Source organism: Capricornis sumatraensis, chromosome 2 (assembly GCF_032405125.1).
Source record: "Capricornis sumatraensis isolate serow.1 chromosome 2, serow.2, whole genome shotgun sequence".
NCBI lineage: Eukaryota > Metazoa > Chordata > Mammalia > Artiodactyla > Bovidae > Capricornis > Capricornis sumatraensis.
In genome coordinates this window covers 103,498,239-103,525,008 of record NC_091070.1, presented here as the reverse complement: position 1 = coordinate 103,525,008, position 26,770 = coordinate 103,498,239, and the positions used below count along the sequence as shown (strand labels likewise).

At 46.1% G+C, this 26,770-nt stretch overlaps 1 protein-coding gene across 1 annotated transcript in view; it reads right to left on the bottom strand.

Moving 5' to 3' along the window:
- Window positions 1–1,379: 1,379 nt before the first annotated feature.
- The window catches only part of ILDR2 (immunoglobulin like domain containing receptor 2), a 70,957-nt gene continuing 45,566 nt past the window's right edge, over window positions 1,380–26,770 (bottom strand). The window contains exons 4-10 of the mRNA XM_068993626.1: window positions 23,100–23,156; window positions 19,597–19,743; window positions 18,313–18,489; window positions 9,612–9,725; window positions 5,545–5,761; window positions 3,731–4,415; window positions 1,380–1,508 (exon numbers count right to left, since the gene is read on the bottom strand). Coding sequence (XP_068849727.1) covers window positions 1,473–1,508; window positions 3,731–4,415; window positions 5,545–5,761; window positions 9,612–9,725; window positions 18,313–18,489; window positions 19,597–19,743; window positions 23,100–23,156 — 1,433 coding nt within the window. The 3' untranslated portion in view covers window positions 1,380–1,472. The remainder of the gene's footprint in view (window positions 1,509–3,730; window positions 4,416–5,544; window positions 5,762–9,611; window positions 9,726–18,312; window positions 18,490–19,596; window positions 19,744–23,099; window positions 23,157–26,770) is intronic.

Sequence of the window (26,770 nt, the reverse complement as noted above, 5' to 3'; positions counted from 1 at the left end):
TTTTTTAACCAATCTATACAAATTATGAAATCCAGAGAGTCCTAGATTTGAGATTTAACCAAAATCTATCCTTTAGGCAGGGGTGGGAGTAGAAAAGGGCTTCCCAGGTGGTGCTAGTGGTAAAGAACCCACCTGCCAATGCAGGAGATGTAAGAGAAGCAGGTTTGGGTTGGGAAGATCGCCTGGAGGAGGGCATGGCAACCCCCTCCAGTATTCTTGCCTAGAGAATCCCATGGACAGAGGAGCCTGGTGGGCTACAGTCTATGGGGTCGCAAAGAGTCAGACACGACTGAAGTGACTTAGCATGCACACACGGAGTAGGAAGTGCTCCTTCCTGAGAAAGCAATATCCCTCATCTCCCAAGAGCATCTATAGTGGCAGCCTGGTGAGGCCCAGGGATGCCTGCTCCACGCTCAGGTGTCCTGGAATGATGAAACTGGGATGGGCAGGAACAACTCATGGAAAATGAAGTATAAAACACACAGAAGAGCAGGCGGAGCCTGTGGAGGACGTGGCCCATATTCAACACATAGTGAGACCATACATTCTTTTCTTCTCCGATTCTTTCTCATTTTCCTTTCTTTTGCATTATTCTCTTCTCCTCTTTTTTCCCCTCTTCTCTTTCATATGAGTATGTTAAACACAAAAGGCACCTGATGACAACCTAATCAGCCCCCTGTGCAGAGGGACGCGGGGCTCTGTGTGTGGCACCGACCTGTGGACAGTCCCGGAAAGGGGAGGACGAGAAGAGCCCTTGCTGTCCAAGACTCACGTTGCTATGACAAAAGAGAAAAAGCAGTTCGTGTTCTCAGAATGGAAAAAGAAATACCACTTTGACAGCTCTTGTTTTGTTCCAGCCAAGAACTGTCATTAGGAACAGCAAATTGAAGTCATTTCTGTGATTGTCCGGCAGGTCATGGTCACTGAGTTCACCACAGGCCTGATTTCAGTGTAACAACAGTCATTGACGAGTGACTGGGAAGTGATGGGGCTAAAAGGTGTACTTTGCCTGAAGCTATCTTCCGCTGTGGGTGAAGGCCTTCTAATAGTAGTAATCGGTTCTGTTTCTAAGCACAGCACAGGAGGTATGGAAAAGCAGACTGTAGCATAGGCATTATCTGGAGATTAGCAGTCCAGAGCTAACTCTCTTTCAGAAATGGAAAAGGAATCCTGGTTTAGCTAAGGGAGGAGACAGGGCAGGATGAACTCTGTGGGTGAGAAACTCCATGTGTGGGAATGTGTTCACCTGTAGTTTTCTTGATAAGTTTCTCAAACTAGTTAGATGGGCACTGAGGTTTGCAATCAGCCTCCCTTAAAGGCTGCCCCCATCCCTTGCCAAAGCAAAGATCAGCAAATCTTCCAAGGTGGTGGCCCAAGAAGGTCCCGGGCCTGCTGGCTCTTGGATTTGTGTCTTGTTCCCGTGTTTTGTTGCCAATTCCTAGTCATTCAGAGAGTTGTCTTGAAAACAAACATCAGACCACAAGGGACATCCTGGTGGGAAAGTCACTCTGGGGAAAGAACAGAAAAAGCCTGATTAAAGAAACACAACAAATGGGTCCCTGGGAAGAATCCACACCTGTTCAGAGCCTCACACTCTGACTTTTAGGACATTTCATTAAGCTTGTGACTAATGCCCCTAAGCCTCAATTGGTGCTGAAGCCAACGCACATCTTATAGAACGTAGTTCCATGACCACAGAAAAACCTCTCATGCCTTTAGGGATAACTAAAATGTTTACAGTTCCACAACAGCTGGTGTGGATGGTGCACCATAAATCTGACATCACCTGAAAGTTCCTTCTCATAATACTTGGGTCATTGCAGGTTTTGTTTTGGAGGGGTTAATAATCACGCCAGAACCTTTTTATGTTCATGTTCTCTCCCCATATTATACACTAAAGCAAATGTGCTGCTTGGAACCATGAGAAAAACAAAACACGAGAGAGGTAGGGTAGCTGAGGAGGGGGCAGTAGCACCCAGGCTTGGAGAGGGCTTCTGGAGCACATAGGCACCCTGGAAACCCAGTGATCTGTGATTTGTCCCCTAACAATCTCTGAGGTTCAGAGCTTACATTAGGGGGCTGCAGGATTCACTGGGCTGCTCTTGGCATTTAGAGGGAAAACAATAAAGTCTAAATAAGGCCACTTACACAAGAGACAAATGAGTTGGGCAGGGACGGAAAGATTTCCTTCACATATACAGGCATAGTACAGTTTACACTGAATAAAACGTCAAAGGAAAAAAAGTGAGTTGTCCTTCATAATACCAACGGCTACTGACCTTCTCTGGAATGTGGACTCTTCCAGCATTTGATGCAAGTTACAAACCCTCACCCTAAAGGGAGCAGGGGATTCCAAAGAGGAAAAGGAGTACGTCAAGGCTGTACATTGTCACCCTGCTTATTTATTACTTCTATGCAGAGTACATCATGAGAAACGCTGGGCTGGAAGAAGCACAAGCTGGAATCAAGATTGCCAGGAGAAATATCAATAACCTCAGATACGCAGATGACACCACCCTTATGGCAGAAAGTGAAGAGGAACTAAAAAGCCTCGATGAAAGTGGAGAGTGAAAAAGTTGGCTTAAAGGTCAACATTCAGAAAACGAAGATCATGGCATCTGGTCCCATCACTTCATGGGAAATAGATGGGGAAACAGTGGAAACAGTGTCAGACTTTATTTTGGGGGGCTCCAAGATCACTGTGGGTGGTGACTGCAGCCATTAAATTAAAAGACACTTACTACTTGGAAGAAAAGTTATGACCAACCTAGATAGCATATTGAAAAGCAGAGACTTTACTTTGCCAACAAAGGTCCATCTAGTCAAGGCTATGTTTTTTCCAGTGGTCATGTATGGATGTGAGAGTTGGACTGTAAAGAAAGCTGAGTGCCGAAGAATTGGTGCTTCTGAACTGTGGTGTTGGAGAAGACACTTGGGAGTCCCTTGGACTGCAAGGAGATCCAACCAGTCCATTCTGAAGGAGATCAGCCCTGGGATTTCTTTGGAAGGAATGATGCTAAAGCTGAAACTCCAGTACTTTGGCCACCTCATGCGAAAAGTTGACTCATTGGAAAGGACTCTGATGCTGAGAGGGATTGGGGGCAAGAGGAGAAGGGGATGACAGAGGATGAGATGGCTGGATGGCATCACTGACTCGATGGACGTGAGTCTGAGTGAACTCCGGGAGTTGGTGATGGACAGGGAGGCCTGGCGTGCTGTGATTCATGGGTCGCAAAGAGTTGGACATGACTGAGCGACTGAACTGAACGGAACAAACCCTCACCCTAAAGGGAGCAGGTGGTAGGAAGGAATGCACACATAAGCACGCACAGAGCATAGATCGTCAGAATGCAGACCTCAGAAACCCACCTAAAGGCTTGTGGTGGGAATGAACCCCTAGAATCCCTGAGGCTAAACGCTTCTTAAAGCTGGCCATTAATGCTATTCTGCTACACCTGCATATCTGCTACTTCTGCTTTTTTTTCAACGCTTCGGGCTCCAAGCCCAGTTACTTCACCTGGTCCTGCCTGGGTAGAAGGAGGTGGGGGACAAACCAGCCTAACATCCGGATTCCCCAAGCAGGAGGGCCTGCTCTCTCCACCCGGGCCCCACCGGGCGTCTGCGCATCTAAGGCAGGGCCCTCCTGCTCTGTTCCCCTTCCTCCCCAGCCCCGCGGCCCGCGGTTGGCGATCGTGCCCACCGGCCCCCGAGGAGGCCGCCTGGGCCTCACCGTCTTCTTGGCGGGTGTCTCCTTCTTCCTCTTCTTCTCCGAGTTGCTGTGGTAGGGCAGGTCGCGGCCGCGGTAGGACGGGCCCCGGCTGAGCTCGAGCTCGCTGTAGGGAGGCAACGTGTCGTCGGGCGTGTCCTCCTCCTCCTCCTCGTCGCCCGGAGGCGCGCCCGCCTCGTAGGTGGCCGGCGGCGACCAGGCGTAGTAGGAGGCGCTGCGAGGGCCGAGCTGTGAGCTCAGCTTCGACGGCGTCTCGAGGCTGCCGCCGCGGCTGGCGCCCTCCGGCCGCACCTGCCGCTCCAGCCCGGATCCGCGGAACGAGTGGTCGTACTTGGGCGCGGCGCCCGGCGTGCGGCTCACCAGGCGCGGCAAGTGCGCGTCGTCCGGCGGCCGCCGGCGCGGGGGGCTGTAGGACCAGCCGCGGTCCGCGTCGGTCAGGGGCTCCCGGCTGCGGCTGCGCGGCCCATAGTACTCCTCCAGCGAGCCGTCCTGGTAGAGGCCCCCGTGCGCCCGCGCCTCCGAGCGCTCGAAGCGGCTCCCGCCTCGGAGCTCCTGTTTGTTGCCGTCCGCCCTGCGGGACCGCGGGCCGTAGGAGTCGGCAAAGGCCGTGAGCTCATCCATGGAGACGGCCGGCACCCCAGCGGCGAAGTTCTTCCGGGACAGCATCTCCGATTTAGAGCGCTGCTGGCTGCGGGCAGAGGAGGCGCTGGTCAGTCCTTGAAAGGCCCAGGTACCCAAGACCTGTCGGACGCGCGAGGCAGGGAGCCCGAGCTGGGATCTAAGGACCCCATCGTGCCTGGGGCCTCGCTCAGGAGACTGCGCGGCCCGACAGGGCTCTGCTCCTGGCTGGATGCATCACCCCAGGCACCTCTCACGCCTGAGAATCACAGCCAAGTCAAGGCGTGCGTCCATCTGGTGAGTTAGCGTTAAGCATTAAGGGGTTGTGTGAATAAAACGACTTTGTGATCTACACGGTGCTGAAACACACGTGGGGCCTTCTTTTGGCCATTTTGATATGACCTCTGGTTGACAGCCTCCTGACACACTTCTCACACCCTCAAAGCTGGCATAGGCGATGTGGCCTGCTGTCCAAACAGCTGTGGCCCACGGAGCCCTGTAATATTTGGTGATAAACAGAGAGGCCTTTTCCTTCCTCAGAGCGGAGGGCAAGTTACCTCGTGGGGCAGCAGGCCAGAGGGACCCCGCAGTTGGTTCTTTGAGAGAAGAGCAATATCTACTGTCCTTCAATATAAAGGATAGGTGAGTGGGGAAGGTGCTATCAGTGGGCATTGGCCATACCAAACCAAACACACACCGTGTCCGTTCACATTCACTGGCCACATGACCCTGTCTATGTTCCTTAGTTTCAGTTTCCCCAACTAATACTGGGAGGACATGACTAGTACCTGCCTTTTAGAATTACGAGAATCAAATCCAACAGTATAACATAATTGGCATTTGACCTTTCACAGAACAGATGATCAAAAATGAGAGAGGCGATGGGTGGGGTCGTTTAGAGGTTGCAAGATAGAACATATGAGAAGGGCAGAGAAATGTCAACAGGGTTCATTCAGGGGTCTAGAGAGCCCTCTTCACAGAGCCTTGACTGATTACTTCTGCACACGGTGCCCCAAGCGTTCCCTTGCTTAATACGTATGGGAAAGGGGTGTTCAATAGCCACAGAGAGATGAGGCAAGATAACCTAGAAGGGCAGACAGAGCCATTCTCGGATCACTGCAGCCTCAGACCCATCCGGCCTCCCAGCTCTTGCCTCCTCGTGCCCAGCACTAGAGCTGCCTTGCCACAGTTATCCTCACCTGTGCCTGAAGCTCTCCCGATCCTCTTTGTTATACTCCATGGCCGATGGCCCCCGGCTGGCCCCACTGCTGCCTCCCATGACACCTGACCAGTAGTCAGGATTGCTCTCCAAGTCCCCAGACACAGGGAACTGCTTGTTCCGCATCTGATGGTAAGATTGGCGGAAACTGCTGTCCTCCTCATGCAGAGAGCTGAGTTCCGAGATGGTATTGTTATCTGCAAGGACAAAAACTGGGCATGACAGAGCTTTCTACCTGTAGGACAGAACAGGAACTTGGTTAAGGGCTAAGACTGGAATCTTTGGGAAATTCCCACCCGAGGGTCTCAATCCTGCCCAGGATGGGTTGTAGACCTGAACTAATGGTATTTATGTTCTTAGCTCAGCAGGAACTGGCTTCAGTTGGAAGCCTAGCTGCCTACAGAGGGGAGGCTTCCCACATGCTGTTCTTAGGATAGGAAAACAATTGTTATTGTTCCACCTAAGGCAGGCTTTCCAGATCTTAGGCTGTCTGCAGCTGGTCTCCTCCTAGTCTATCATCATCCTCGCTCAAATGTTTTGCTTCTTCTTGTTTAAATCAGTGATGAGCCATGATGATCCCAGGCATGTGGCAAAGGGGGCAAAAAGAGAGAAAAGCCACAGATCACAGTATCTTCCCTGCTGTTATCTGAGTCCCAAGATGGAACCTTCAGAGCCAGTCCCATGCCGTGCTTCACACGAACCCCATCCCAGCTGCTGCTGTGCCCCTCCCGACAGAGCAAGGAGTCCATAGGACAAAGAGAGTGTGCACACCCTGCTTCTGGATGTTCATCCAGGAACCTGGAATATTTTCCCTGAACAGTACCAAGTCCATTTCTGTGGCTTGAGTAGACCTCTTCACTCCCCAGACTGTTCCAGGTGTATGTGGCTATGGATGGCCAGGATAGCTGTTTGGAAGTGTAGGAATAAAAGGGGAAGGTTAGGCTGCACTTATGGTCTATGGACCTCCACTTATGCTCTGGTCCCAGCCCAAAAATGTAAAAAGGGAGGGGATGGTCACGGCTTTCTCATTTTTTAGGGTGGCCTAAGTAGCTTTTCCCAAAAGCACTTGTGAATAAGGACCAGAATCACAATCTGGGAAAGAAAGAAAAAAAAAAAGAAACTATTTATTTATAAAACTTTGAAATGGATTGAATTTCACATTACTTAAAAAATAAATCTAGCAAATCTATTTGTAATGTAACTGAATCCATTGAAAATCCATTGTTTTCTAAAAGTCCTTTGAACTTCAAACTATTCTCAAAATCAACAATTATAAGATGTAGGGCCTGGCTGCCAAATGAGAGGTAAACTAAGATCAGATGTGGGAAGCACAAGTGTGTGTCTCAGGTTCCCGTCTACCTTATCTCCTCCCTATCCCCAACAGTCCTCAGAGAAGCAGAAGAATTCTGCTGGTTCCCACTCCTGAAGGGAAGGGAGGGCCTCCCTGCACAGCATAAACACAACCTCCTTGTCCTGTTTCACCAGGACACAGGGCTGACCAGGAATGCCATTCAGTTTGGTCATGTGATCAGCTGGTTTTTAATTATAATCTAAGTCTTTTCTTCCTCGTAAGGAGAATGGTCTAGTGCCTCCCTATTTTAAAGGGAAATAACTCAGATCCTATTGATTAATAAAATCTAGATTCTTCCTTTTCTCACGATGCCAGTGAATTCCAGTCTTCTGGGAACCATACAGAAGAGAACTTTAAAATGCACCAAGTGTGTTTATTGAAAAATTACATTATTGGCTCAGAACTTGCCTTAAACTTCAGGGAATAATGGACATTTTTCATCTCTTCAGATAGGCAGAGATGTTTCTCCATTCATATGATGGATAGTCCAGGCCGTATGCTGTTCTGAAACTTCTGCCACAGTGAACATCAACATCAACAGCCCCCACTTCAGAGACACCTAACAATGGAACTCTAGGGCAGGAGAGGCAAACTTCTCCTGTAAAGGGCCAGATAGTAAACACTGTAGGTTTTGCCATTCTTACTGTTACAACTATTCAACTCTGCTATTGCAATATGAAAGGAATCATGGATAAGACACGTAGATTGGCATGGCTGTGTTCCAAGAAAATTTACTTCAAAAATAGGAGGTGGGACATACGTGCCCTGGGAGCTGTGGTTTGCTGATTCCAGACTAAAATATCCCCAGAGCAACCCCCTATGTACAGGGAGCAGGTGAATGAGGATCACACATTCTGGGAAATTCATAGGCCTGACCCTGAAACTCCCATTTCTCACAGAATCTGTTACTCCTTTGCCACACCTGAAAGTAGGTGTGGCTCCTTTTATGATGAGATTTCAAGACTATCCCATGGCCATGATCCATGCCAGGGTTTACTTTGCTCTTCAGGGATAGATCCTCTCAGAGTAAAGAGAACTTAGATTTCTGCTTCATCTCTGTGCAGTTATTGCAATGGGAACCTGCAGGTTCCAGGAGCTCTGGGTTCCAATTCTGGCACTGGCAGTGAGTGCTGGCACTGGTGACTTTCCCCTCGCCTCCCTTTCCTCCTCCATAAAATGAGGGAGGTAGACTCAACAATCTCAGTCTCTTCCAGCTCCAACATCCTAAAGTCCTAAGAGTTAGAAGGCTGTGATCTTTGAATATAAACTCCTCCTGCAGCCATGGCACCATCCACAGTTGGCTCCAAAGTTTCTAGTTAGGCAGAAAAGCACAGGACAGCAATCTGCAGACCTGGGTTGTAGTCCTGAAACTGTCACTTCAACCTTCTGGGCTTCTGTTTCTTCACCTGTTGACCCAGGCCACCCCTTGGACTCTTAAAATTGCTTGTTCATTACCTTCTAGCCAGCCAGGCCTTTGGAGACCACTTTAATCCAGGCAGACGGGAGACATCACCTAAACCGGGATCTACCCTTTATTTTTAACCTCTGTTTTTTCTCTGAGCTGTGAATTCACAGATTTCCCCCACAGGCTCTTTTTCCTTGAACTCTATCTCTGTGTCTGTCCCCTTACAGGGATCCATGACAACACCGTTACAACTAGCTTGTCAAGTGCAGTGACATCTGCATTCCTGACATTCCAATCTGGAGATGGTCTTTTTATAGCCAGTGTGGTGGGAGGAGGCAGCAATGGATGCAACTCAGACAGGATGAAATTAGAATTGCAAACTGGGAGGAATATGTTGTCCTTAATCTGAATAAAGTTCCTCTAGTCTGGGACTGTTTTCCCAACAATGCCATTGAGTCTGGAGTTGGTTCCAAGGCAAGGAGGGTTCAAAGAGAGAAATGTAGTGACCGCACTCCCACGCCTGCCAGCACCTCTGATTGATTAGCCCATCCATGTCAGACCTGCCCTGTGTTGCTTTTCATGATAGATAGTAATTTGGAGTCCAAATCAAGAATCAGCTATGTCAGCGGCAAAGTCTCCAAGGTCTGTGGGTGAGTTAAGGGTTGGGGCCCTGCTGCCTACAGACTCAATAATTAAAACATTCTTTTGACTTTTTGCTTGCCCCTCAGTCTCTGCCACTGGGTATCTGAAAGGAATGTAGGCATCTTTTTTATGAGGTTCATTTGGCAGAGTTTTTCTTTTACTTTCATTGATATGGCAAGTTGGCAGCTGGACTGTCATCCGAGGCTAGGGCCTTTCATGTTGGAAAAAACTGATACTGAAGCTTCCACATTGTAAGCCATTATTTTGAATATATTTTAAAGGGAGTAGTAGGGAAAGGCTGTTTTAATAAAATGGTGCCAACCCCACTGCACAGCCCAGCAATACTAACTGCCCCATGAGAGAGGAAACAGAAGCCAAGATGGTACATGATTGCTCTAGTCTCTTTTTTTTTTAAATCCTATTATAGTTTATCACAGGATATTGGATATAGTTCCCTGTTATCGCCCTATTCATCATACCAGAACCCCTTTTTTCTTTCTTCCGTGTACTCAAAGCTACTTTCTTGAGGGTGGTGTCACCAGCACCCCTACTAGTTCTGACCCTGAAAGCTAAGGGCTCCCCATGTATGGTCACCCCCAAATCCCTTTTAGCATGATGCACAGATCACATAAAACTAACAGATGCTCACATCTGCTTCTCATCCTTCTGGCTGGATCAAACTGAGCCAGCTCCTTCTCGACATAGTATAAGACCTTCATGGAGTCTCTCTCTTTATCAGCTTGGATCCGGTAACCTTTGCGAACTGTTGAGAAACAAACAAGATAGTAAGCTGAAAAAAAATCAGGAAAAGGTGACTTCCATGTAACTTACCAGTAGAAAACATGGGTCCCAGATAGAACAACTCTTTCTGAAATCAGCTGGAAATAGTAACCTATACTTCTATATATGGAACCATACGCTTTATCAGATGGTTCCATTAGAATGGAGGACTGGCACATCAACAAAAACATTGTGTTCCAGTAACCTCTCCTTCCTACTGCTGACCTCTTATAGCTGCACTTAAAGATCATCTTCTCAAAGTTTGGGGGAGTATACTCACACTAAAAATGACCACTTTCTAGACGAGGGATACAGATCACTCTACAGTCTGAGAATCATACCTTCTCTTGGTGGAAGCACATGTAGCTTTAAAACAGATACCCAAACGTCAGAGACCTTGACACAGGTGGCCTAAAAGCCTGTAGTTGCCTGGGAGATTGTACAAAAATTCCATAACTAGGCGATGCCTAAGAGCTAATATTAGATTGCAGGCTTTACACACAGTAGAACAAAATAAAATGCAAAATAGATGGATTACTAATTATGGTTCCATTATTACTTCTTCAGCATCTTCCCCTTAGGAAAGGGAATACCATATTTTAGACATGATTAAGTCAACCTGCTGCAGTGTGGTTACAGGCAGGTGCTATTTTCAGGGCTTAATAAAAACAAAACAAAACTAAAGCATGAGAGATAATACCATCCTCTACATTCTCATCACTCACGTTGTCAGAGACAAAGGCTGCTGAAGCCCGGTATCACTTAAGCATCAATCTAATCCAGTACCAGCCCCAAGGGTGATCAGACACAGGCAGATCTAATATTCACAGATAAGACGAAGAGAAAACAAGAAAGAGAAAGGACTGGGATGGGGACAGAACAGCAGGGGTGACAGACAACACTTGCGGGCACTGGGACGTGCCAGGCACTGCGTTACATGCTTTCTGTGGACTCTTGAGTCCTCGCAACTGCGTAAGGAGTCAGCTGTTAGCAGCCGCACTTCACAGACGAGGAAACTTTGGTTCAGAGAAGTTTTATAAGTTGCTCAGCAATAAGTGGCAGTGCTGGGACTGGAATGTAGTCTGAAGGAAGCCCAACAATACTGGGCCTCTTGTCTGTCTGGAGTCTGGGGACAGAAGCAGCAGAGAGAGACGAAAGGAAGACAAAAAGGAAGAAGCCAGAGGTGCGTCCAAGGCACTATCCTACCATGCAGCCAGTCAGGACCGTACAATGGGGATGGAAGCAAATGACCCACCCCCAACATTCTCTATTCCCAGAGCAGGGAAAATACCATAAGGAGGCCACACAACTGCATGTGTCTCTGGAGAAAGTTCTGCGCTCTGCTCTCTGATTATGTTCCCCTGCTGCGGACATAGCCCCCTACACAAGCATGCATGTGGAAGATTAAAATATCATCTCTCACCAACTCTAATCACAGCCCTGGTGTTGAAAACTGGGAAGACGCCCACACAGCCATTTGCAGGTGCACTGGTTTCTATATAAGCACAGGATGGGCAGTGCACATTCAGCTTCAATTGTGGAATTACTTTAAAAAAGTAACGAATCTCAGCACATGCTTTTTAGTGACACCTTCTCCCAGAGGTTAGGTCCTTAATCCTTATGCAGAAGCAATTATTAGCAGAAATGGTTTTATTTATCAGCCTCCGCACCCTTCCATCTCTGCAGAGGCGTTTACAGAGTACCACAGACAGTTCAATTAAAATCCAATTATCCCACGGAACTGCTATGTCTGTTCTGAGGCATTTGTGTCTGATGGATAAAACATAGGGCTGGGAAGTGGGGAACTGGGCACCCTGTAGGCCACAAGGGCCTCAAATAAGTGGTGACCTATCCAGGATTCAGTTTTCATGTCTACAAAATACAACTAATAATTTTCACCTTTTAAATAATCTTATAAGGCAGAGAAGACAAATACATAAACCAAAAAAGGGAAAAAGACAACAAAGACCAACTCAGTGGAGCACTTTGAGTTCTTTGTAATTAGGGGTGGTGCAAACAACATCTCATTCAAAAGACTTTCTTTTTCTCTAGCTAAAAAAGTTTTTTGTTTTCTCTCTCTATCCAACCACCAACTTACAAATCATTTACTTTGAACTTTCATCATACGTCCCTTAATATATTCCTATTTGTTTCAAATGACATGTATAAATGTCTAATCTTCCAAAAGATTCTTGAGGGAAAAGAAAGCTTATCATTCTGGCTCAGTGTAACGCCCAGGATGGTGCTCTACACAGAGTATATTCCTAAACAAACATAGTGTGTTTGTTTGAGCTGAAATGGTGCCAGCCTGGGGATGGGTGCGAGGTTCATGCTTTCTTAAGAGACATTATTTACAGTAGAATTTCTCTGTCTAGATTGTAAACTTCCTGAGATCAAGGACCAGTTCTCTCTGTGAATCTATGATTCCTGAGCACCTCCCATAGAGCCTAGCACATTGCAGACACTCAAAACGTGTGAGTTTGTATGAATGAATGAATGAATGAATGAAAATCAGGAATAGAAACTGTATTGCAGGGAATTACAAAGTAAGGTAGAAGAGACATGTGGTGGGTTTGTTGGAGAATTTTGAACAGGAAGGGGAAGCCTTGAATGGTAGCTTGAGGGAGCAGCAAGGTTTAGGCAAGTTTTGTTACTTTTATTGGTGATTCTATTTTTAGTCTGCTTCCCTGGTGGCTCAGAGGTAAAGAATCCACCTGCCAGTGTAGGAGATGCAGATCTGATCCCTGGTCCGGGAAGATCCCCTGGAGAAGGAAATGGCAAACCACTCCAGGATTCTTGCTTGGAGAACCCCATGGACAAGTGAGCCTGGTGGGCTACAGTCCATAGGATTGCAAAAGAGTCAGACACAACTTAGGGACTATAGACAACAATATTTTCAGTTAAGAAAAGGAGCATGTTTACAGGCCTTAAAGAAGGGGTCTACTCTACCTGCAGCTGTGTCTTTATCTAGGTGTTTTTAATATGTGAAGCGCTGTTATGGCAGACATTCAGTAATACTTAGATAAAGGGGGAAGAGTATTGCTATATGGAACAACGTACCAGCTGTTCCCTGGTGGTAAGAGAAGGCCGCCACCCCAAGTAACAGTTGGAAATCTCCCTAAACTGCAACTTGGATTGGAGCTTAGATTGCTTCCTGTGTCGTTATAACAATTTACGCTAATTATGACACAGATTGACCATGTATGCATAGGTTATCGTGCCTCTGAAAAGTTATAGTAACTATTTACAGTCTCAGATGAAGATGTCAGCTTCGCCATTCAGTACTGGCATTATAACGAGACATTACTATACTACATATCGGGTTGGCCAAAAAGTTTGTTTGGGTTTTCCTATAACATCTTATGGAAAGCCTGAACACACCTTTTGGCCAGCCCCAATACTTTCAGCTTTTATTCTCAGTCACTGCTAAGTCACTTCAGTCATGTCCGACTCTGTGCAACCCCATAGATGGCAGCCCACCAGGCTCCGCCATCCCTGGGATTCTCCAGGCAAGAACACTAGAGTCGGTTGCCATTTCCTTCTCCAATGCATGAAAGTGAAAAGTGAAAGTGAAGTTACTGAGTCGTGTCCAACGCTCAGCGACCCCATGGACTACAGCCTACCAGGCTCCTCCGTCCATGGGATTTTCCAGGCAAAAGTACTGGAGTGGGGTGCCATTGCCTTCTCCGATTCTCAGTCACACCAGCTCATAATTTCAGAAATCTAAATCTGTCCCCTTTGTTGAAAAGGACAGAGTGGAGCACTGACAGTCTTCAGAGGCATCATCCATTTGGTTTCAGCAGTTAAAAAGCTAGGCGCTTCTCCTTTGAAAAGATTTTTTTTTTTTAATCAAAAGCTGTAAATTCGATTAGGCACCACACTATAACTAACTCTCTCATTGTGGTAGGAACTGACTCTGTGTCACATATATACTCAGGAGCATAGAGAACATCAGAAAACCTTTCTTGATCCGCCAAGCAGATGAGACTTTGCCTTTTCTGAGCTGACATCAGAGATCAGTCTTATCACATGCTCCTTTCTATTTTTTTACTCATTTTATTTCCATTCACAAGCCCCCCAAAACCATTCTGCTGGACTGTAAACTCCTTGAGAAAAAAAAAATTGTAGGCATTCATTAAATTTTTCTTGATTTGAAAACAGAATGGTGTTGGGCTGATTTTTATCTGTAATTTAGATCAGAGAACTCTCTGAGGTGTGGTGATATTTTAAAAAGAAATATGCTATAATATTTAATAACAAATATCCTACAATATCTTTATTGGTCAAAGACCAGCATTTTTTGGAAAATGACTTTTTTCCTGGTGATGTTTCAGTTCAGGGTCAATGGAAGATTTATTTCTCTTTTGAATTTCAGTCTGGTCCAAGTCCTTTGGTTGGTGTGGTTTTCATACTTCATCTCCTTTAATTTACTAGCCTCACCAACTTTGATTTTTAGTGGAGAGGCAATATTGGGATATTCATTTTGATGCCAAATTTTAAAAATTCTTATTGTTAAAAGATTAGAGCTGATTATTCTGATCCAATTAAGACTCAACTATTTTTCAGCTAACTTCCCCTTTAACACCAAATCCAATTTGTAGAACTTGCAAAAGTGTCTAAGGCAGATATCCATGGGTATATAGCCTTGTTCTTCCTGTCCTATCTTAATAAGCTAAGCAAGGCTGTTTATGGATAATGGAACAGCTGCCAGATTCCACCCCCAGGGTGGCAGCAGCTCAGTTGTGGGAGGAATGATGCTTAAAATTTGCATATTCTCTGTATACATACAGTAGGCATATATCCTTATGAGTTTGAAAAATGACATTTCAAAACCCTACTTGCCTATCCAGTTCTTTTGTTAAGAAGGATGAGTAGAGACCAGGTAGATATGAAAATAAAATGGATTCAAGCAAGGGAAGAGATAACTGCATTAATTAAGGTGGGAGATGATGGCAGCAATGACCAGGATAGTTGAGTAGAGATGGACCAATTCAAAGTTATTTTGAGATCCTATCTGAAGGACTTGGTGACCAATTGGATGAGAGAAATGAGGAAGAGGAAGGGATAAGGATCAAGTCCCTGCGTCTGGTTTGGGCTACTAGGTGGGTAACAGTGCCATCTGCTGAAATAAGAAATGCTGGAGTTGGTCTGAGGTTGAGAAACAGCAGATGAATTCCATTTCCTAGATAGAGGTTGAATTGGAAATGCTTGAAAGACATTCAGGTAGAAATGTCCAGAAGGCAGTTATATGTGGATAACTGATATGTGGGACTGAGGAACAGGAGAGAGGATGGACATAAAGACTGGCAGTCATCAGCGTACAGATGACTGAGGCCATGGACAAGGTAAGATTTCCCAGGGAGAGGACCTTGGACAAAACAGAAGCACCAGCATCTAGGGGATGTGCAGAGGAAGAACAGCCAGCATATAGTGACATGGCTAGGAAAAGCCACGAAATACAGTGTTGAGGAGGGCAAAGAATATGGATGTGTCATCAGGGTGGCGAATGCTGTTGAGAAGTCAAGGGGGGCAAGCTTTGAGAAGCATCCATTAGATTTAGCGCTAAGGCAGTCTTGGCAAGAGCTGGTCTTCGGAGTGGTGAAAGTGACAGCAAGACAGAAGTTAGCTGAGGAGAGGAAACGGAGACTGAGTATTCAAAACTCTATCAAGGAGTTTATCTGTGAAGAGGGGAAAGTGCACAGGGACGCAGCATTAGAGGACTAAGGGTTTTTGCAAATTGTTGTATTTTAATGCGAGAGATCTGAGCATGTATTGAATGCTGATAGGAAGAAGTCACTGAAGAAGGAAAGGCCGGACACATGAGGTGGGAATGGGGTGGGATTTGGAGATTCAATAAAAAGAGAACCTTGACGAGGCATTGGATCCAGAGCAGGGCAGGAGGAGACAGTCCTTTTTTTTTTTTGTAAAGAGGTAATAAATAGCTGCTATGGAGAATGGGAGGAGGAGTCAGGATTCCTTTTCTCTCTCCCCCATTTGGTAACTAACTGGCTATACTATATATAGCTCATCAAAGATGCCTTTTCAACTACACAGAACATTCAGAGTATTGTGTACAAATGCAATCTGAAAAATTACTGTTGCTAGATGATTACCCTAGAATTGAAGTAGCATAAAAATATAAAGTAGGCTAAATTTACATCTTTATAAATCAGCATTTCTTAACACTTCTAACATTCTTTGAAAAACAATCTACATGGAACAGTGGCTTAAGCCACCTTTCTTAAAGGAGAAACAGCTAAATGCCATTAGTAACTCTGGCCACGGGACCATGAGTACAGAAATGTGCCTGGCAGGGATCGTGAAGAATTCACTCCTGACTCAGTAAGCCAGATAACACGAGCCAGACTGGCCGCGGCCAAAGCTGGTTGTGCACCCGCCCCTTTCTCCTGGCTAACAGAATTCTGACTGTTCATTTCCGAGGTGAATAGGTGTTTTGGCCTAAGAGATGAGTCTTGGTGGGTCCAAGTCAAATCTGGTTTAGGAATGGAGACAGGAATAATTCTTGCCTATAAAATGACATGTGGAAGTCTGCTGGAAGGGAAGGAGATTTATGGAAACGCTTTCCTCCCTCTTGGGAAAAGGAGCACAAGGAAGAAGCATCTTTTCCATCTCTGAATGCATATAGTATCTGAGACTATGGGATCTGGAGGGGACCTCGTCCAGGAGAACAGAGGATGCACTCGGGATGCTGAACAGAAGATGGAAAGAAGCAGGTCCTTCAGTGATGCCACTTGAACTCTTCCATTAACCAACCCCAGAACCACCTTACCTTGGAATTTCTCACTATGTGAAATCATATTTTTTCTTCCTATTTTTTAAGCCACTTCTAACTACAGTTGGTTAGCATGGCAGGATGGAGTCAAAATGATTGAACTGCAACAAGCAGGAACTGGAAAAAAGTTGAAAACAGGACAGAAGTATTTGCCATCCTATAAATAATAGTTATTTTATTAAGGGAATCTACTCAATAAAAACTAAGGGGGAAGGGTCCTGGTGGGAAGGAAAGAGAAAGAAGATTGGGAGAAAAAGGCAGCAACGAGTCCTATTAATGCCTCTTTTGTCCTCTCCATCCTTTGGGAAAATGGACTGTATTGTCTTTATTTCTCTAATACCCTGTGTGTCCTTGATTATTAACTTTTACTTCTCAGTCTGTGACTCATTCCCAATCTCAGACGTCAGAATTCTACTAATAGTTTCTGAGAGAGAAAAAACACAAGTACCAATTACTCACTGAGGATATCCACCCCTTCCATGGTGGAGCCCTGACAGGTCACTAAATGAACTAGACACTCGCCCCCGCTTCCCACTGAAGTCTGTCCAGAGCCCTCCAGGGGAGAAACGTCTGTTTCACCAACCCTAGTGGCTCATTTACAACTAGGGATTTAAAAGTCACCTCCTAAATATATTCTGTACACAGTTATAACCTTTACTACTCTGTATAGTCCTCTTCAGATGCCTCTAGGAAAGCTACATTTTAACGCCCCAATACTCTTCTACCCCTGCCTATAACAACAAATTTATCATGCCCTCAGTGGTGCTAGTCATCATCCAAATAAACTCTCCTTACCAGTTATTTCTTCTCTGTCTAGGATATACACCACTAGACAACTTTGGGCTCATCCTAAAGATTTCTAACGTCTAACTGCTTGCTCTTTCAAAGCATCTCTCAGATTTGCCACTCAGCTCCCTCTGTCTGCATCATAACGTCCCACCTGAAAGGTATCAATCACACCTCGGCTCAAGGTCTCTGGTTCTCCTCTTACCTACTCACCGCCAGCTTTGTCAGCATGTCACCTCGCCACCCAGGAGCCTGGCTACAGGGGTTCTCATTTCCTACGGCACCAACCCAGGCTCTTCTGGACGGGTTCCAAGGCCCTGCCTAATCTGGCTCCACCATATTCTTCCATGGTCTTCCAGTCAGACCAACAAGCTGGACACTGTCACACACACACACTGTTCTTTTAGCTCTGGGTTTCTATTATGCTGGCCTGTGAGTGTCTCTGCTTTCCTAATCCGTCTCACTCCTCTAAGCCCATCTCTAATCTCACCTCCTCCCTGAAGACTTTGTAAGCGTTCCAGCTCTTTCTTCTTTGAACTCCCAGTACATACACTATAGCATCTAATTGTCTAGTAAAGGTCTGTTCTCTTTCCCTGGCTGGGCCTTGCTGCTGGCTAGACAAACCATGTTATGTCCTACACTTCTGGGTATTCCTCAGAGTACCCGGTTAAGTCCTGAGCACTAGGTATGGAAGAGATAACCATTTATTAACTGAATGATCAACATTCAGGGGGTACCTTGCTTCTTTTTCTTATAATTTTGGTTATTGTGGGGGCCAGGAAGAAAGCAAGGGGCAGCTGTGTCCTGCAGCCCTTGGCAAGCTTGACATGCATTTCAGGAGATATCTGATACAGCTGTCAGGATCCCATTTCCAGAATGGAGATAATCATTGTCCACAGAAGCATCACTGGGCTGATGGTTTTAATCAGCAAGGAATTAGAGGGGAAGCCCAATAGGAGCGTGGGGCAGGACAGTCTGGAACTGCATTTACCACTGTGGCTTCCTCCAGTGGAGTCACTTGGTGCCAGGGGAGGTGGATGCGGCTTGTCCATCAGCATGCCAGATGAGGGGGCTCCTCCCAAGGGGACAGAAGGGATGGAGTAAGGGCCAGGGACACCGGAGACAGAGGGAGGGTACCCGGCCTTTGCTGCTTTCCCTGCTTCGTACACTGTGGAGGGAGATGAAGAGCAAGAGAGATTACATCGTTCCACCCTCCACAACCCTCACACCAAAACTCCCTGAAGATGCGCTGAAGGGAGCTCCTGGATGTATGCGCGGGCGCGGGCTTGCGTGTGTATGTGCGTGTGTTCTACTGGGCCTGACTTGATTCATTGGAAACACTCTCCCCCACTCTCTTGGACTCCTCCAGCAGTGACATAAGGGATTACAGTGCTTAGTAGTACCTGGCAACTGAGTAATTCAGTGGTGCTGGGAGCTGTCACAGCAGCCTCCCCTGTGACAGTAGCAGCCCACTTGTAACTACCCTGAGGCAGTCTGTAGGCTGCCTTAGCCCTCTGTAGGAGGCCTAGCACTGCGGCTGCCCAGGGTTGCTTCCAAGAGGATCCTAACCTCTTCTAGAGAGGCAAAGCCAGCAATGGGCTGACACATGGCCCTGCGCTTTGAGTTCAAAAGCACAGCAAATAGCCTGACACCTCACAGAAACTGCTGTGTTCCTAAGGATACTAAAGATACATATTGTGTCTCTCTCCTTCAAGATGTTTATGGCAGGGGTGCCAAACTTAATGCCTATATGGGCTTGGCTAGGGAGGTAAAATTGTGAATCCCCAAATGAGGACGAGTTCCTTTGTGAACCGTTTTGTCATAGGAGTAAATAAAACTCATCTGTGGCTAGAGGGGACCCAAAGGCTGTACTTTGAATATGCTGCTGGTTATAAGAAGAGTTCTCTGCTTGTGAGAGGCATGGCCAGAGAAAGTTTTCTCTAGTTTGGATGCCCAAGGAGAGGGCAAAAGCCTTACCCCATAACCTCACCATCCTGAACCCGCCCTTTCTTTCATCAATAGTGTTACAGAGAATTCCAAATGCAGGGGCGGGAAGTGTGGATCAAAAGCATGGAGAGGCGCCTGTGTGTGAGAAGGCAAACGGGAATGGTCATCTCAGGAAGTCAGGGGCTCCCAGCAGAGGACAGTCTGGGATGATCCATTCTGGGGTGGAAGGAAAGGTGGCGGACAAGGCGCTCAGGGCACACCGCTGTCTGATGGGAAGGTGACGTTTCTTTTGGTCAATCCGTGTCTCCCCATGCGTCACATTACTCACAGGCCTGAGGGCAGCAGCAGGAGTCTGGGCAACACGGGCAGCGGATGTAGCAACAGCAGCTATGAGGGCAGCACTGGCACCAGCAGATCCCCACCAAGACGAAGAAGAGGAAGACTCCCAGGATCACCAGACCAACAAACACCCACTCTGGAAGGATGCACAGAGAAACCCACACTCGCGGCGGCCCCCTGCTGGGGTTGCCCCGTGCCAGGAAGAGTGTGAGCGGCCTGGGGAAGAAGGCACCTTGTAACAGGGCGCAGAGCCCCCAGACTCAGGAGGGGCTCTGAGGCTGAGAGGTGCAGGCCATCCCAGGGCTGGGGCGTGGAGGGCAGGGACGGTTACCTGGGTCATACTGAGCACACATAATGTCCAATACGAAACGCTGGGAGCAGTTGCAGGGCCCCTTTCCAGGGAAAGGGCTTACCTTATTGATCATGGTATCAGAAGAGGTAGGGGACAAGAGCAGAGAAATTGTTGGCTAGGGACAGGGACTTTGCTTGCTGAGCTATAAAGTGGTGCTTTCCATGAATACATATATTTTGTAGTCAAGTTAATCTTATCCCTTAATAGTGTAAGTCCTGAGAAAAGTTCTCCATGTCTGTGTGGTCTAAATCAGAACACCCGTAGGCGGTCCAGGTCCCTTACGCAGCCATCTGCTTTCCTTGCTGACCACCTCTTGACACCCTTCCTGTGCGCAGCATCAGAGCTGAGATTAAAACCATTTCCTGGAAAAAAACTAGAGACATAGGCTCTGATAGAGAAATGCTGTCCCTGTCCCCTAAGAATGGTTTGATCACAGGCAGGCTGACCATGCTACATAGCCAGCACAGCCACGGACAACAGTGATTCAGGCTGTGATGACTGGCAAGGCTAATGTGTATATCTGACCACGTTTGTTAACGTCAGCTATTTTCACAGCTCTGCCAGAGAGTGAACATGAATGTAATTCATTTGCCTATCCAACAGATAAAGAGAAAGGAAACAAATTCCATTTGGCTTAGATAAAAGTGACTGTGGCCCTCGAGTGACTTGATGTCATGCTTTTGGGACTTGGCTATAAGACCTCATGCCCTGCTGGCGGCCTGGGACGGACTGGAATGAGCCATGATTTCCTTTCAAAGCAAAAGATTAAAGCGATTCATTTTGATTGAAAACCATCTACCAAAAATCCCTTTGCAACCAACTTCAAGTATACATTATTTCGTTTGAATTTTAGTTATTAAATATTTCTTCAACAAAATAAGACATTCATTTGGAGCTTGAGAATACGACATTTTGGTTAGATAAAGGGTTTTGTGATAATGATAAAGTTATTTGACCTTTGCTTAGAACGTAATTTTCTCAGAGAAAACACACAACTTAGATTTCCTAAGTGTCCCTCTTCACTCAGCCAACAGAAACACACTCAAATTAACTCGGTCACCCTGTCTTCAGGGCGGGAGTGAGAAGGCCAGAATGTTCTGGAAGAGCTTCTTGCTGAGGACAGTAGACAGTTGAAGGCTTTGGCAGTGCCTTTGCGCTAACAGTAACACGGTGTGACCTGAGATAGATATGGGCCCCGAGGACTAGAAGAGCTGGGTGCTATGGTTGCTACAACTTGGGTCAGGCAGGCAAGGGTTAAAAACTGGCAGGTTGCCTTGGAGAAACAAAAAATGTTAGCCATGAAAGGATTCTTGGAGTCAGAGACGGGGGCAGAAATTCGGAGGGCCAGGACCAGGTATGAGAAATACAATAACTCTTCCTTGAGACTTGGGGATGCAACATCTAGTTTGAAGCAATGCAGTGTAACGCTGTGGGTTTTTTTGTGATGAAAAAATGAGTACAAATGGACTGAACGCTGGATGAGGCGGATCACAAAGAAATGTCTGTTTGTGATCTTGGGATCAACATCAGTAAGAAGAATGTCTGTATTTGGGTTAACCAGCTAATGGGGAAGGATCTGGAGATTTCACAGAAGAGTGAAGCTCAACTGTGAGAACTCTGGATATTTCTTAGAACTGGAATCAAGTCTAAAACAATCACCAGGATTAGTTTGTACCTTTCTGTTGCTCTCAATTATTAGCTCTTAACCCTTTGGCAGAAGCCCTCCAAAGCAAAACTGGATCTCACCGTTTTCTACTTTCTGTGTTTGGATATGTCCTCTCCCGTAGTTCATTCTCGTTTCTCCCTGGGCTCCTTCCATGATGGACTATAGTGCACCATCAAACTACTGCTGGCTGGTCCAGCTGATATGTTCAATGGAAGCTACATAAAAAGATAGTGGTGTGCATTTGGTGCAGGTGTCCTTGACAGGGTCCATGAACCCCAGGGATTTAGGAGGCCAAAAAGTCCTAAATTGCTTTGTTATTGCCTTGTAATTGCTTTGTTATTGTATACAAAGCAATATGCTGCTGCTGCTGCTGCTGCTGCTGCTGCTACTAAGTTGCTTCAGTCGTGTCCGACTCTGTGCGACCCCATAGACAGCAGCCTACCAGGCTCCCCTGTCCCTGGGATTCTCCAGGCAAGAACACTGGAGTGGGTTGCCATTTCCTTCTCCAATGCATGAAAGTGAAAAGTGAAAGTGAAGTCGCTCTGTTGTGTCCAACTCTTCACGACCCCATGGACTGTAGCCCACCAGGCTCCTCCATCTATGGGATTTTCCAAGCAAGAGTACTGGACTGGGGTGCCATTGCCTTCTCCGAAAGCAATATAGATTGTATACAAAGCAATATACACCTGTAAATGTGTACTTTTGAAGGTAGGAAGGGTACATAGCGTTCATAAGGTTTCAAAAAATGTTTTGATAAAGTTATAAAAGGCAATTCCAAGTAACATGGTTGTACAATAATGAATGGGTAAACATTAAACTTGGGCTTCCCTGATAGCTCAGCTGGTACAAAATCTGCCTGCAATGCAGATCCCGGTTTGATTCCTGGGTCGGGAGAAGGGATAGGCTACCCACTCCAGTATTCTTGGGCTTCCTTTGTGGCTCAGCTGGTAAGAATCCGCCTGCAGTGCGGGAGACCTGGGTTCGATCCCTGGGTTGGGAAGATCCCCTGGAGAAGGGAAAGGCTACCCACTCCAGTATTCTGGCCGGGAGAATTCCATGGACTGTATAGTCCATGGGGTCACAAAGAGTTGGACATGACTGAGCAACTTCCACTTTCACTTTCAGACATGAAACTTAGGGAACAAGGAATGCAGATAAATAGCAACTCCATTAAAGACACAGCAACTGGGTGCAACCAAGATACTGAGACTGTCACAGGGCCTGCGCAACTGACACAGAAGGACTGGGCCCCGTCTCAGCCTGTTTTTAACTACCATTATTCTTTTAGGGCCTAGTAACAGAAGAAATACAATTTGAAGGCTCTTCCAATGGGCTTAGTTCATCCTGGAAAATACCACAGACATATATAGACAAATGTGCAAATAAGTTAAAGGAGCAATTAGTAACTAATGCAGAAGCAAGACAGATGGAGGGATAGCAAATTAAGCAAATACAGAGTTAAATGACTGAATACCTGGCATAATCTCCACAGCAAAACTGGGCAAGAGATCAGCAAGCAGCCCTGTTCTGCCTAGAAGAGGTGGAAGGAAAAGAAGAAAAGCGGTTACTCCAAAGGCAAATACAGCCTGAAGCCTGGCTTCAGTTGGTACCATCCCTACATGGGGCCACTGATCCCTGCTCTTTGAGTGATGAAAGGCACATCACCAAGGCTGGGCTCAGTCAAGACAATGGCCTTCTCCATCAATCCACGGCAGCCATTTAGGAGAACTCTGCACCTAAACCAGGCAGAAGCAGAAACAGAACTTTCTTTCCAATTATTACAGAAGGAGGAGATCTTTGCTTCAAATACAGAAACATCCTGCTTGGCACATACCATCTCCATTCATTTATACATGCACATATTTTATTGGAAAGTCAAACACATCTGTATCTAAATGGTCAACCTATATCTTCACACATCTATATACAGCCCCATGTCCACATAAAAACAAAAGTACAGACTTGGTTTTAACTTAGAATTATCTCCCTACAAGATTCTATTTATAGACTAAAGATATGTCAATGATTAAAAATTTCAAAGGGAAGGAAAAGATACAGCTAGATCAGTTACACATTCTTCAACATTCCTTCTGGCTTCAGAAACACTCTGTACAATGTATATGGTACGGCTCTTCCATATGGCACCCACAGCTGGCGTGGTATGGGACCAAGTGCCTTCTGCATGATATAGCACAGAAACTTAACGGCTGGTGTCAGAACAGGTGCCGCTCAGGACTCTGGGAAGCAAAGAGCTGTGCAAGAAACAGCACCCTGGAAGATGTGGGGAAGGAGATTAGTCTTTAAAAAAAAAACTGGCCTGATTTATACAGAAAGAAGGGCTGAATCTTCCACCATGTTCTCATATCCAGGTAAATGCAAAGGCCAGGATAGAACTTCTGCCCCTACCAGGTTCTATCACATGCAGCCTTGTTAAGAAACAAGTTCTACTAGGTAACAACTAGCAAACTTGACTCATTTCAGACTTGTGGCAGCAAAGGTCACTATGATTCCTAAGCCTGCAACTGAATCTGACTTCATTTATGGGCATGACATATGCCTATAGAATAGCTCTGTCCAGTAGAAATTAATGTGAGTAACTGGCAATTTTAGCATTTCCAGTAATAATAGCATTAAAATAGCACTTTTTTTTTTTAAGTTGAAATTAGTTCTCCCTCTGGAAGAGCCCAGCATTGGATCCTGCTGGGGGGTCCCAGCCTCATGTCCTTAGCAAGAGGAGATGGCGGATCCTTGGCACGAATGCATTGGTTACGCAGTAACCCTAGCAAGTTAAGCTGGAGAGGTGGTTAATGAAGCTCTAAGAAATGAAACGAATGCTATGATTAAAAGCTCTCCAGTTGATTTGGTAACTGCTACTGGCTTCCTTGGTGACTCAAATGGTAAAGAATCCACCTGCCAATGCAGGAGACCCAACTTCGATTACTGGGTTGGGAAGATGCCCTGGAGGAGGAAATGAAAATCGACTCCAGCATTCTTGCCTGGAAAATCCCATGGACAGAAGAGCCTAGCAGGCTACAGTCCATGTGGTTGCAAAGAGTCAGACATGACTGAGCAACTAACACAAACATACACTGATCATAAAGTTGAAAAAATGTTTACCTCTTCCATAAGGGAAAAGTATCTGTGGTGTTGGAAAGACTCCTGAGAGTCCATTAGACTGCAAGGAGATCCAACCAGTCAATCCTAAAGGAAATCAGTCCTGAAATTTCATTGGAAGGACTGATGCTGAAGCTGAAACTCCAATACTTTGGCCACCTGATGTGAAGAACTGACTCACTGGAAAAGACCCTGATGCTGGGAAAGATTCAAGGCAGGAGAAGGGGACAACAGAAGATGAGATGGTTGGATGGCATCACCAACTAGATGGACATGAGTTTGAGCAAGCTCCGAGAGTTGGTGATGGACAGAGAGGCCTGGCGTGCTACAGTCCATGGGGTAGCAAAGAGCTGGACATGACTGAGTGACTGAACTGAACTGATATATCTCAGTTTCATTGGTGAGTAATCTGTGGCAGTTGGGGAAAAAAGGTGTCTTAACTAACAATCCTGCATGGATCATTGACCCTACTGATGGAAGAACTAACTTTGTACATGGGTGCATACTAAGTCAGTTCAGTTCAGTTCAGTTCAGTCGCTCAGTCGGGTCTGACTCTCTGTGACCCCATGAATCACAGCATGCCAGGCCTCCCTGTCCATCACCAACTCCTGGAGTTCACTCAGACTCATGTCCATTGAGTCAGTGATGCCATTCAGCCATCTCATCCTCGGTCGTCCCCTTCTCCTCCTGCCCCCAATCCCTCCCAGCATCAAAGTCCTTTCCAGTGGGTCAACTCTTCACATGAGGTGGCCAAAGTACTGGAGTTTCAGCTTTAGCATCATTCCTTCCAAAGAAATCCCAGGGCTGATCTCCTTCAGAATGGACTGGTTGGATCTCCTTGCAGTCCAAGGGACTCTCAAGAGTCTTCTCCAACACCACAGTTCAAAAGCATCAATTCTTCGGCACTCAGCCTTCTTCACAGTCCAACTCTCACATCCATACATGACCACAGGAAAAACCATAGCCTTGACTAGACAGACCTTAGTCAGCAAAGTAATGTCTCTGCTTTTGAATATGCTATCTAGGTTGCTCATAACTTTTCTTCCAAGGAGTGTCTTTTAATTTCATGCTGCAGTCACCATCTGCAGTGATTTTGGAGCTCAAAAAAATAAAGTCTGACACTGTTTCCACTCTTTCCCCATCTATTTCCCATGGAGTGATGGGACTGGATGCCATGATCTTCGTTTTCTGAATGTTGAGCTTGAAGCCAACTTTTTAACTCTCCTCTTTTACTTTCATCAAGAGGCTTTTTAGTTCCTCTTCACTTTCTGCCATAAGGGTGGTGTCATCTGCATATCTGAGGTGATTGATATTTCTCCCAGCAATCTTGATTCCAGCTTGTGCTTCTTCCAGCCCAGCGTTTCTCATGATGTACTCTGCATAGAAGTTAAATAAGCAGGGTGACAATATACAGCCTTGACGTACTCCTTTTCCTATTTGGAACCAGTCTGGTGTTCCATGCCCAGTTCTAACTGTTGCTTCCTGACCTGCATACAAACTTCTCAAGAGGCAGGTCAGGTGGTCTGGTATTCCCATCTCTTTCAGAATTTTCCACAGTTTATTGTGATCCACACAGTCAAAGGCTTTGGCATAGTCAATCAAGCAGAAATAGATGTTTTTCTGGAACTCTCTTGCTTTTTCCATGATCCAGTGGATGTTGGCAATTTGAGCTCTGGTTCCTCTGCCTTTTCTAAAACCAGCTTGAACATCAGGGAGTTCTTGGTTCACGTATTGCTGAAGCCTGGCTTGGAGAATTTTGAGCATTACTTTACTAGCGTGTGAGATGAGTGCAATTGTGTGGTAGTCTGAGCATTCTTTGGCATTGCCTTTCTTTGGGATTGGAATGAAAACTGACCTTTTCCAGTCCTGTGGCCACTGCTGAGTTTTCCAAATATGCTGGCATGTTGAGTGCAACACTTTCACAGCATCATCTTTCAGGATTTGAAATAGCTCAGCTGGAATTCCGTCACCTCCACTAGCTTTGTTCGTAGTGATGCTTTCTAAGGCCCACTTGACTTCACATTCCAGGAT